At 36.9% G+C, this 13,098-nt stretch overlaps 2 protein-coding genes across 2 annotated transcripts in view; both read left to right on the forward strand.

Annotated features, from left to right (window-relative positions):
* The window catches only part of LOC111055500, a 145,582-nt gene that overhangs the window by 11,180 nt on the left and 121,304 nt on the right, over positions 1–13,098 (forward strand). The window contains exons 5-6 of the mRNA XM_039439723.1: positions 6,695–6,845; positions 9,414–9,591. Coding sequence (XP_039295657.1) covers positions 6,695–6,845; positions 9,414–9,591 — 329 coding nt within the window. The remainder of the gene's footprint in view (positions 1–6,694; positions 6,846–9,413; positions 9,592–13,098) is intronic.
* LOC111053562 lies at positions 926–2,337 on the forward strand. The gene is made up of 2 exons (XM_022340478.2): positions 926–1,134; positions 1,506–2,337. Exons 1-2 carry the CDS (start codon positions 936–938, stop codon positions 1,814–1,816), a joined length of 510 nt encoding a protein of 169 aa, XP_022196170.2. The 5' UTR covers positions 926–935; the 3' UTR covers positions 1,817–2,337.

Consider the following 13,098-nt stretch of genomic DNA (forward strand, 5'->3'; position numbering starts at 1 on the left):
TAATTTATAATTATTTTCTGTGGATAATATAATTCTTGTTTCTGTTTTTCAGTTGTGCAGATGATATTAGACGATTGTTTCGGTGATGACGGTAGCACGAGACTGATGGCTTGATCAGGTTGGTAAATTTTTAGAGTTGTTTTGTAGTTTTATTTTCTTCTGTTATTAAAGTTGATTTCGGTTTCTTCATTTGAAGTGAATTAATAATATTTCCTTATTGGCTGAGATGCGGCGAAGTTTAGGCTATGTTGATTAGGCTGCAGTAGAAAGATGCCAGTCTGCAAAGATATGATTCGGTGGGTAGGCTGTGACCATGAAGAAGTTTGATAATTGATATAATTCACAACGTAGCTTTTAGTTGATTAAAAGATTATTATTTCCTCAAGCCCCCATCTAAATTTGATTTCGGTATCATTCAAGGTCCAATTCCAATTTGCAACTATCCGTTTTATCAAACTTGGTTTAAAACGAATGTGCCTATGGTGTAGATCGATTCTTACAAACATATTTCCTCTTTGTCGGCCTGTAACATGCAGTTTGATATTTTTAAACCTTACATGCCGGTGGTGTCTGTAGGTTTTTTCGAATAATCTTTTTCTTTTTTGCATGCCGGTGTACAGTCTGTTTGATTTTAACCGGACATGACTGCGGTGATTGTAGGTCCTTCTTGATACTATTTTTCTTTTTTCTTGCATGCTGGTAGGAAGCTTGATGTACGATTTTAGCCTAACATGACGGCGATGTAGATAAGTTCTTCTTGACATTATTTTTCTTTTCCGTGGAACTGCTATTTTACTTGTGTGTTGTTTTGATTTAGAGGTTTTTATTTTCAGTTGTGATTTCAATTTGTTGTGGGTTTCTGTTTCATTTCTATTGTTTAGGTGGCTATCTTCATGAATGCTGGGTTTATATGTTGCAGATGCTGTCTTCGGTGGATGGGAGATACGTGCGGTCGGCGGTCCGGGCTGCTCTTCAATTTGGTGGGCAACGTCCTTGGACTCCTGGTGTCCGGCGCGCGGTGGTACGAGCTGTCCCTCTATGCCACGAATGATGTCCTCGGCTTGGCTGGTGATGTCGTCCAGTCCCTCTCGGCGTTCGGCGGGGTGCGGCGCGACTTCAGTCTTGACACTCTCGGTAGGTTGGTCTTCCATATATGTGTCACGTTCGTTTGTCTGTTTTATGACCTCTCCTTCGAGTGTGTTTACTTCCGCATGCGTGGGTTCAGTCTCTGGTCCAATATTGATTTCCTTTGCATGACACTTCTCCTCAATTTGCCGTCCTAATATCTTGCTTTCTTCCGCTGCTTCCTTCAACCTTTGTTCTGATTTTTCAAAATCTTGTTCACTTGCCTTCTCCATCTGTTGGATTTCCCTCTCTAATTCTTCTCTTGCTTGTTTGTCGGCTTCCCTTGCCTGTCTGATTTCTTCCCTCCACTGTTGGGTTTTCTTACTCAGATTGTTTATTGCTTCATTTGTTTGTTCATTCATCTTGGTTATTGCTTTCAGGATGGTGTTCCAATCTATTGCGGGAGCGGGTGTATGGCGAACAGTTACCTTCTGGTTTTTTATCCGAGCAACGGTACGAGAAATGGGGGTTCCTGTTTCTGGGGCGTCGTCGTCCGTATGCTCTCCCGATGTTTCGTCCTCCGGCTCTTGGGCTGCCGACGGATCTTCCACTAGGATGCAGCTCTCCTCCACCTGTGTCGAAGATAAATCATCCAGTACATTGGGATGGAAATCGGCGGATGCGGTGGCAGATGCGGATGGCGGCGAACAATCGGGTGAGATGTCTTCGGTGTCCGACAGACTTGGATTGACCTGGTCGTTTCCTGCCATGTTTTGTGAGAGAATAACGCGACGAACGTGTGCGGTGAATAAAAAACGTGAAAGTGTTGTGATATACAAAATAATTAATAAGAAATCCAATAGAAATTGTGATAGCTTCGTAGTGAGTGAAATACAGAAAAAGTGGTTTAGCAATGTGTTCAGTGATAAAATGAGTCAAGTTAGCAATATCGTTAACATAAAAATGACAAGGACACACAGGATACACAGTGAACACTTATGCGGTAATACAGGTACGCCTCTTATAATTTATTATTACTATTATTATAAATATTTTATTCTTATAATTTCTTGCCGCAATTATATATATAGGCTAGTGTTCTTCGCAAAACTTTATATAAAAGTAGTGATGCTCTGCTTGAATTCCACAGTATATCCGTGATTTAATTTTACTTCCCTCTTTATGTTTTAAAAATTTAAAAATATAAATAACTTCAATCCTCTTTTCTGTAAATATTTATAAATTGTTTCAATATAGACCTAATATTCTTCAAATAATATGACCTTTCTTATGATATCTCTTATACCTATGACTTATAGTATGACCAATTTTCGAATAACACGATAATAAAATTCTGAGTTCGATTTTTTCTCTAAAAATTCATCAATCGATAAATTTCTTTTCTGTTCAAAAATTGGGTATGGTACTTCTTGTTATTTTATATAACAGTGAACAGTTAATATTAAAAATTGAAGAAATTCACAACCATGAATTTTTCAAAAAATTTTCCCGTTGTCAGCGCTATAGTATACTGAGCAACTTAATAATCCTCGTAGTCGATTATCCACCTCTTCAATGCCTATCACTGTTGGGCGCCAAATCATGTGAAGCTCTTCCTGGGGGAGTCACTCTCACCTCCAAGGATAGGACAACACACGTAGGGTGATGTAATGCGGTATTTAAATGCCTCACGTTGGGCCGGCAAATCATGTGGTGCGTTTTTTAACGGCTTCACACATGTAGAGTGAATCTTGTACTGAGTCAATGGTGTAGCGGCTATAAATTTTGTAATTGCGTGCGTGGACGCTGGGTGAACACCAGACTGATTGACTCAATACAAGACTCAATACAATTGTCGGAATCGCGGGAGGCCTAAACGCTCGCTCACCCTTGATTCTTCTAATGACAAATTGTATAATGATGAAATTTTTTATAAGCAGTGTAGCGATCGCTAAACACAGAATACGGATACCTTAAAATTATTACCTGTGAAGAATGAGCATACAAAATCATACAGGTCGAGCAAAAATCCCGATGTAGATAATTTACGGGACTGTGTCTCTAATAAGTTCTGAAGGATTAAAATACGGTATTTGAACCAAATATCGTTCAGAATATACTTCGAGAACAGAGTCTTGTCGGGTTTTAAGCTCTATTGTAGGAATTTATATGATCTATGGCTGCTTCTGCTGTACAATTGGTGTGTTCGCTCCAAAGTCGAGGTAGGTAACAGATAAAAGCTGATATATGAGCAGGTAAGGACAAAGAACAAATATCTCGATCTGACCCCACTCGCTACATCCACTTAGACCTGTTCCAATATCCAGCTCAATTCAATTATTCCAATGATCGTATTCGATCGGTTCTTGATGATATAGAACGTATCAGAAACAATAATTGACAGGCTTAAGAAATAATCGAACTCAGAAAGCGAATTAACAAAACTGAAATATATTATAATAAAATATGTAATCATACAGTGCAGATTCAGAATTTGATTCACAGGTTGATAATAATTTAGCATTAATAGAATAGTTAAAAATTTTCTTGTGCTTGCATGATACCATGCGTGATTCAACAGAATTTTACAATTGATAAAATTTAACAGTTTGAAAAAATAGTGAAAAAATGAATTATAGAAATATTTTTTAAAATGTTCGGGGTCGTGGTTCAGGCAGCGGAGGATAGTTAATCAACTACAAATTCTTATAAATTAAATGTGAATAAATTCTAGGCTCTTAAATGCTAAAGCGCTTGTCGGCGTGGCCAATAACTTAACGAAGAAAAATTTATGTTTTTCTGCACTGAAATATTTTCGAAGCGTAGATTGGGGCCCCTTTTAAAACTTATAACTCACGTGAATTTCCTTGGCGGTCGTGGTTTTCTTCTTTAGATCAAAAATCGTTTGATCGGCGGCAATCCAGGCTTCAATTTCAGCACGTGGGGAATTTTAGTTTAAATATCTCCTTCACCGAATTAATTAAGGGATAATTTACTTTAAGCTTTTAAATTTATCGATTGATGAAAACAGAAATTTACAAATAACAAATAAATTGGCCTAAAATATCGGCTCACAAATAGAACATTTAAAAATCGAACAAGAAATTTTTACAAATAGGTCTTTGGTAACTATAAAAAGAGATCTACACGGTAAGGATTTCAAAAGGGAAGTGCTGCTCTTTTCTCTAAGCTTTTAGGCTAGACCTTGCTTCTCAGAATCTCAATGTAATAATTTGCATAAAAATTTGCCATTGGTAGAACGCTTGTGACGTAAACATGACGTCAGTGGCAAGCAGTAGAATACAATTCCTTTAATTACAGTAATAATTAATTCATGTAATTCTTAAAACTGCTTAATCTTATAGACATAGTTCCTCTCATACAATGTACACGTGCTAGTGTAACTGATAAGGCAGGGTTGATGTCTGATAATAGATTAACATGTGTTGCTTTCAAACGATCACCGTCTTGGTGCTATTTCTATGCACTGTGATTGGTTTAGACCTACCAAAGAGATTTAATTACCATGTGGTTCAGTTGAATTAAATTATAATAAATTAATATTCTTGTACAATTTTTATTAGGTTTGAGATTATTATAATTAATTTCTGCCATTTTATCAATAATAGAATTTCATGCTATGACCTATTTAGTTACAATAAGACCTGACGCATAATACAATTTCTTAAATAATAAATAATTTCAACAATAATACATACATTTTATTTTTTATTTTGAAATTCTTGATCCTTTATTGATAGTTTTATAATTTTTAGGAATGATATTTTACCTTGCATGAGAACCGGTATGATATTTGACAATGCTTTGAATCAGTCAGCTGCGTTCGAACTGTTTTAAAAACATCTGATCGATAGTAAACAAAGTGTAACCTCAAAATCAGTGAGCAATTCGTAAATAATTTGTGCTTTATTTGCAAAATAATTATAATTTTATTGAATAATTTTCCTAGAAAAATATTCAGTACAGAACGGTACTCTTATCAAATATACAGTTATTGATAAGTAAGCTTTATCGCTCGGTCGCTAACTATTCCTTTAGCAAATTCTTTCATTTTAAAAGGTAATCACAATTTTTTCTTTCTTTTCATGAGATCTATTTGAAAGATTCATCACACTTCCTACACTGCCATTATAACGTGGACCTCACTATAGTAATTGATTATCACTATTGAACTGTATGAACACTTTTACACTATATGTAAACACTAGTAACACTATGTAACACAATAGTGTTATTTCATTTTCCTACAGTTACGTTGAAAAGTGGTCATTGCTGCACTGATTACAGAACGCAAAGAATCACTTTTCCGCTCTAGTGCGGGAAAAATTTTTCTGCACTCCAGATTTGCAACATGGCAACGCAAAATACTTAGTAGGTTATATGGAGCAACAGTGCAGCAAAATCAAAATGAAGTTGGTAACAGTGACTGCTGTGGCTGCTATAGTGAGCAGAGGTGCAACGAAGCACAACGCGCTAATTATTATTCATTATATATTATAACCAAGGACAACAAGGACTTTAGGATTTTAGGATTAAAGTTTTTATCAATAATAAAATTACACAGAAAAACATTTGATGCATTTCAGGCAATTTTACCCATAATTACCCACTTTTCATATTCAATGGTAACTGTAGGAAAAACTTAATGTGAAATACGTGCGCAAAGTTCCTCTGCTGCACTCAAGAAACCATTCCGCCCTCGCCTACGGCTCGGGCGTAAACGTTTCTTTCGGTGCAGCAAACTGACACTTTGCGCACTAGTTGCACAATAGTTATTTGTGTAACTATTTGTGTGCACTAGTTGCACAAATAACTATTGTGCAACTAGTGCGCAAAGTGTCAGTTTGCTACACCGAAAGAAACGTTTACGTCCGAGCCGTAGGCGAGGGCGGAATGGTTTCTTGAGTGCAGCAGAGGAACTTTGCGCACGTATTTCACATTAAGTTTTTCCTACAGTTACCATTGAATATGAAAAGTGGGTAATTATGTGTAAAATTGCCTGAAATCCATCAAATGTTTTTCTGTGTGATTTTACTATTGATAAAAACCTTAATCCTAAAATCCTAAAGTCCTCGTTGTCCTTGGCTATAATATATGATTAATAATTAGCGCGTTGTGCTTGGTTGCACCTCTGCTCACTATAGCAGCCACAGCAGTCACTGTTACCAACTTCATTTTGATTTTGCTGCACTGTTGCTCCATATAACCTACTAAGTATTTTGCGTTGCCATGTTGCAAATCTGGAGTGCAGAAAAATTTTTCCCGCACTAGAGCGGAAAAGTGATTCTTTGCGTTCTGTAATCAGTGCAGCAATCGCTACTTTTCAACGTAACTGTAGGAAAATAACTATTGTGGCGATTGAGTCTGTATACACAGCTTCTAAGCGAACGCACACAGTAAAAAGTATACGTATGCAAACGGACAAATATTCTGTGAGCAGACATAGCATACTGACGGTATCTGTATGCGTTGCAACATACGTACACATGGGGAGGGATTTTTCCTTCCCCCAATCTACACTCATCCGTCTCAAATTGGGCCAATTCTCTGTATTATTCCTGAATAAACAATTTGAATTAAATACAAAATTTCCTATGATTTTTTTCAGCTGTGAAGCGCCAACATTCGTGAACACCGAATTATTTCTTCCAAAATGCTATCAAAAGGTTAAAGACCAAAATGCTGAAATACCACGAAATGAATTTCGAAACATATTTACCATTGTACAGAGGCAAGTACGGATTTGCTGGAGCAATACGGTAAGATAAAAAAATAATCAATAATTATTGATCATTGTAATTAATAATCAATAATCTATCATTTCAATTCCATCAGTATAACCATAGAGAAACAATAGGGTGAGTAGATATAACCATGGTATAGGGCGTTTATGTCGCAACTTTTACTGTTATCTCAAGCCGATAGTCCACGTAGTTCTTTCCCGTGAAGCTGTGTGACGCTCGTAGTCTCTCAAACTGTGCCGCTCATACACTCTCACCCCAACAAAACAGTAAAAATCGACAATAATCGGCTTGAGATACCAGTAAAAGTTGCTACATAAACGCCCTATACCATGGGATATCTACTCTCGCTATTGTTTCTCTATGGTATAACGTTCTATTACTTCTAGCGGTGGCCTATTATTATAAAAATAATTGCTCCATAACGTTTCTTGCAATATCAAGGCTCAGTTGCTCAAAAGCCTGTTTAATTTTAATCGTGATTGAAATGCCATGAGAGCCAATATGAGAAGGCTTTATTGAAAAGAAGAAAGAAGTGCCAATAAAAAAAGCAGTTTGAGTTTAGGATTACATTATTGATGCATGTTCTAGCCCTGCTTCTCGGAAGAAACTCTGGTATGCTGCGCAGAAAATGAATACCATTGGTTCTTATGAGAGTATTCACACTTTGCCACTGTGTGAACAACAGTGGCGCCAATTCACCAAACTGCTAAGGGGGGGCAAAAACCAAGAGGTATGAGGGTGGGAAGGAATACGCCCAAAGGATAGAGGGTCCTGGGTTACCCCATAAATTTTACATTCGAAGATGTTATTATATGCTTCATTATCTTCATTTTAATACAAATGTGGTTGAAGTATCAATACAAGCATATAGGCCTACATTATTGGTTAATCATGAAGTATTTATTAGAAATATAGGCCTACAGAGAGGCCCTAAAGTAGGAATACACTGAAACAGATTTCTAAAAAATCATGGAAAAAGATAAATTTTTCTTTTACAATGACAATTCCAACAATTATTTCATTGGGATCATATTCTTATTGGAAAATAACTTTCAGTAAGAAAGCTAAAGAAACATTAAGCTGTTCCCATAATTCTCACCAACTCTGTACATACATTATTGATTGTCTGATTGTGCCATTTCTTTTGCTTTCACTGTAACATCTTGCAACTTGTTAATTCTCACGTTGAAATTTATGCAATGACTCACTTATTGTGCCCTCATCAATAATTGTACACATTCTATATTTTAAGCTTCAACTATACCACAGAGAAAAATATATTCTTTATTACTCCGTACCCATACTTTCAAGGCAATTTCGCTACATCGTTGATACTGTAGAAGGAAATATACTACTGCTTTTTGAAAAAGTATTAAATCAGTATGAGATTCTAAGGATTCGTGTAGATAGACCCGCATTTTCATTATTCATCTAATCCTTGGGGGGCCTAGACCCTCCCTGCCCCCCTAAATGGCACCCCTGGTGAACAATCTCAAAAGATTCAATGTTATTCATACAAGATCCAATGTAGACAAGGATAGCAACACCAATGTTAATCAGATACTGGTATTGAAACTTGAACCTCCCAATAAACTGCAGACCTATAAATTTCTGCATCAAGAGTAAATATATATGACAAATATATGATCACTCCAATAAGGATCAATGCTGGCTTCTTCTTCTTTAGGTGCCGTCTCCGTTTCGAAGGTTGGCAATCATCAAGGCGATTTTTACTTTTGAGACCGCAGATCGAAATAGGTCATTATTGCTGCATCCAAACCAATCCCGAAGGTTCTTCAGCCATGAGTTTCGTCTCCTTCCTACGGATCTCTTTCCTTGGACTTTCCCCTGCATAATAACTTGAAGTAATTGATATTTTTCTCCTCTCATAACATGTCCCATGTATAGCAGTTTTCTTCTCTTAATTGTCATAATTACTTCTTTTTCCTTGCCTATGCGTCTCATCACTTCTACATTGGTCACTCTCTCCACCCATGAAATCCGTAGTATTCTTCGATACATCCATAGCTCAAATGCCTCCAATCTCCTCACATCAATCTCCTTCAGCGTCCAGGCTTCCATGCCGTAGTACAAAACAGATAACACATAGCACCTCATCATTCTTATCTTCAAATCAAGGTTTAGATCTCGGCAACAGAAAAGCTTCTTCATTCTTGTAAATGTACTTCTGGCCTGTTCGACTCTGATTCGTATTTCTTGGGTACTTCATTGTTTGCATTGATGGTTGTTCATAGGTATTTATATTCTTTTACTCTCTCAATAGGTTGGTATTCTGAATATACCATAGGATTGTCTTGCATTGCTTTTGTGATTAGTATGTACTTTGTTTTGTTTATGTTCAGTGACAGCCCATATTCTTTACTTACTGTGACAATTCTATCAAGTAGTGCCTGTAGTTATTCATGTGTTCCAGCTAAAATAACTGTATCGTCAGCATATCGCAGATTATTTATTGCCGTACCATTGATATGCTGGCTATATTCTGCTTATTCAAGAAATTGGAATGTTCATGGGCTACTTCATGTCTCCTATTAGTAATTCCAAATTCCATTTTTGATACAGGATGCCATCTTTCGAGTTATCCACTCAGTAATCGGGAGAACAAACGTATCAAACGTTGAATATGGGGATGGAATAATTGAGCTGTATGCCATATCTCTACCCAATAATGGAAAAAGTATCCGGTTCACAGAGGTCAGCCATTTTGATGCAGTTTCAAGAAAACCGGTAGCTGATCATAGTAAGTTTCTAAAGGGATTTGAAGTCCACAAAATAGACTTATAGGATTTTATTAAGGATTATAAGTACTTAATTCGAGATTACTTACATGAGATTATATTAAGGTGCGTACAGATATACGCGCTGCGAACATTAGCAATTTACTTTTGATCAGCTGATTATATCTGTATTTTTACAGATATAAGAAGCTTGGCATCAGCTGATTAAAACTGAATTGCTCATGTTCGCGGTGTGTAAATCTGTTCGCACCTTTATAGTCTAAAAGAATGATTTTATGGCAGAAGGTAACCCGTGCTCCACAAGGGTCCAATTTAAAACTAGACAAACTAAGAACTTGACGAATTGAAACTAAACCTAAAACCATCCTCGGTGAATAAGGAATCAATGTGCAAAACTTCAAGTTAATCAGTTGAGTAGTTGAAACGTTATGATGCGTCATTCGTGAATTTCCATCCCGTACGTGTATAAGCCAATTCCTTCTTTTATTATATTATATATTAGCCGTTAGGCTCGCTTCGCTCGCCATATCCGTCTAGCAAGGGAGCTCCGCCCCCTGGACCCCCGACTGGATCGTCCAAAAATGAGATCAACGGGCTCGCTTCGCTCGCCAGCATTTTTTATCTGAGCATCCTTCATTCCATCAGAAAGTCAAAGTACTGAGAAAAAACACTGATTTTGGGCGTATCTTTAATGAAATATTAAAGTCACCTCATCACAACATTTTTAGACCCTAGCTAAACCTCTGTACCAAATTTGAAAATTTTCTGTCTATTACTTGATGAAAGAACTGAGAAAACGCAAAAAACCGCTAATTTTGGGCGTATCTTTGGCGTTATTTCAAATTCCTCCTAACACAAGATTATCACACCCGAGCTTAGCTTCTGAACTAAATTTGAACATTTTCTGTTCATTTGTTCTCGATAAATCTGAGAAAAAGCAAAAACGCTGGAAAAACGCGAATTTTGGGCGTATCTTTGGCGTTATTTCAAATTCCTCCTAACACAAGATTATCACACCCGAGCTTAGCTTCTGTACTAAATTTGAACATTTTCTGTTCATTTGTTCTCGATAAATCTGAGAAAAAGCAAAAACGCTGGAAAAACGCGAATTTTGGGCGTATCTTTGGCGTTATTTCAAATTCCTCCTAACACAACATTATTACACCCTAGCTGAGCTTCTGTACTAAATTTGAACATTTTCTGTTTATTTGTTCTCGATAAAGCTGAAAAAACGCTAAAAACCGCAGATTTTGAGCGTATCGTTGGGAATTTTCCAAACCCGTTCTTAGTGCGCCTCTAAAGGGCCAATACCTACCAAATTTGAACGTTTTTGGTCCGGTAGATTTCTAGTTCTGCGAGTGAGTGAGTGAGTGAGTGAGTGAGTGAGTGAGTCAGTCAGTGAGTGAGTGAGTGCCATTTCGCTTTTATATATATATATATATAATATATATATATATATATATATAATATATATATATATATATATATAGATAGATAGAAGATGTCCGAAAATCTATAGGACTAATAAGTGGATTGACCCAGAGAGAGAGAGAGCTCTATTATTTGATTACAGCTTCTCAAACTCGTGCTTTCTTTAGCTGAACGGCTCAGCTGGTTTCATGCTGCATGCTTTTACCGAAAAAGCGATCGTACGATGTACACTGAAATTCACTTAAGCCTGTCAGCAATCCTTATCAGTGACGTCAATGCACGCCTTTCAACAAATTCTGACAGTTTTGAGTGAATTCAACTGTAGAAGAATCCTTCCCTTCCACCCCCTTTCCAGTTAGTGGAGAAAGAAGGAAGGGGGGAATTGCATAATAGACCATTCCTTCTAGGTCTTGTTCTTTTTCTTCGTCTTCGTCTATAATACTGGATGAGGGAGAAATACTGATGAGAGTAGAGAAAGAGAGAGAGATTGGATTTGAGTAAGAGTTCTTTATGCATGCAAGTTACAATAAATTCTGGCTTTGTGTTGTTTGTTTGTATGTTTTTTGTTCCCTATTGACTTGAAAACTACTTGACAGAACGGCATGAAACTTTGGGAATATGTTGTGTGAATATTGGGGATGGTTTCTGACCAGAAATTTTAATGGGGGGGCTGATAATAATGAGTGAGTGAGTGAGTGAGTCAGTCAGTCAGTCAGTCAGTCAGTCAGTGAGTGCCATTTCGCTATATATAGATTGTACCCATTCAAGCCAGTGCGTATAGAATGTAAATTCTACATGTAGATTTTACTCACTGATTCAAGCAGGGCTCAAAACTGCTTATTGTTAAATATTAAAACTGCCATTCGAAACTGCTTATTGTCGGTGAAGAAAATACTGTTAAGTTTGTTCAGTTCCACTTTCTGTTTGGAAACTGGCCTGCAGTGTTTGACAAGCGTAATGAGTTCTTACTGATCTCCAGAGCCTCGATTGGTTGTGGGTTTATTGGACGATTACATTCGATTGCTTTCACCAATCAATTTCAAATTTTCAACACATTAATATTTGAACAAAGATGAATTTAATATCGTTGGTCAACGCTATTGACTCAATACTTCGTCCTTTTTCAGGAACAATTGAAATGAAATGGGAATACTCTTTACTAAAAGAAGTTTGATTGGAGTTGAATCAGATTAGATTTGAAAAAAAGAGTTGAAGATAAATGTTATTCACCAAGAAAATATATGTTCTTTATAAAATGTTCTGAACAAAGCTCAGGCTAGAGCTACCAGATGACTGTAATTTACTATTTAAATAATCTAATACAAGCAAGGGGCAAAATTTAATCTTCAATTTGAGCCAGATTATTTGTACAGTTAAACTCTGCATTAATGAACAATAAAAAAGAGCAAAAACTCACCAGATTTATTCCAATCTTGACTACTTGCCTTCGAAGCCTTTTTATTAGGTGTTTTGGTCAGATTCAGGGTGGGACGAAATCTGGGAAAAGACAGGTTCTGGCTTCTGGGCTGCCTTTTCGCGTTCAACTTGCAGGCTATGCACTGTGTTTTGAACAAAGCTCAAACTGGATTCTTTATAAATTCAAATCTGATTCAAATTAATTCAATTCAATACTATTTACACTGTTATATTCATAATTCACACACATTACACTCAAAAAATTATTTACAAGAAATTTCCGATCGAAATTACATGACAAACACAATTTTGGTAGACGGGCTGACGAAACAAGACAGACAAAACTAGGACGACAAGGCTAAAGCAGCAGGACGGTCTGTGCTGGCGCAAACACAAGCCTACTATTGGCAGAACTGCAGTCTGGCATTCTGGCGCTACAATTCGAGTTCTCTGGCCAGAACATAACTGATAGTACATACAACATTCTCAAGATTAGATATCAAGACATATATTGGCATAGAGTAAGGCTCAACTCACACTTACGCAACTCAGGTCGAGAAGAGATTCGACTCTAGTGGAGAGCATGTGTTTTCAAATGGTGACGTCGCGGAGACTAGGACCAACTGGTCTGAGTGTCACCATTTGGAAGCACATGCTCTTGA

Source organism: Nilaparvata lugens, chromosome 13 (genome assembly GCF_014356525.2).
Source record: "Nilaparvata lugens isolate BPH chromosome 13, ASM1435652v1, whole genome shotgun sequence".
Lineage (NCBI taxonomy): Eukaryota > Metazoa > Arthropoda > Insecta > Hemiptera > Delphacidae > Nilaparvata > Nilaparvata lugens.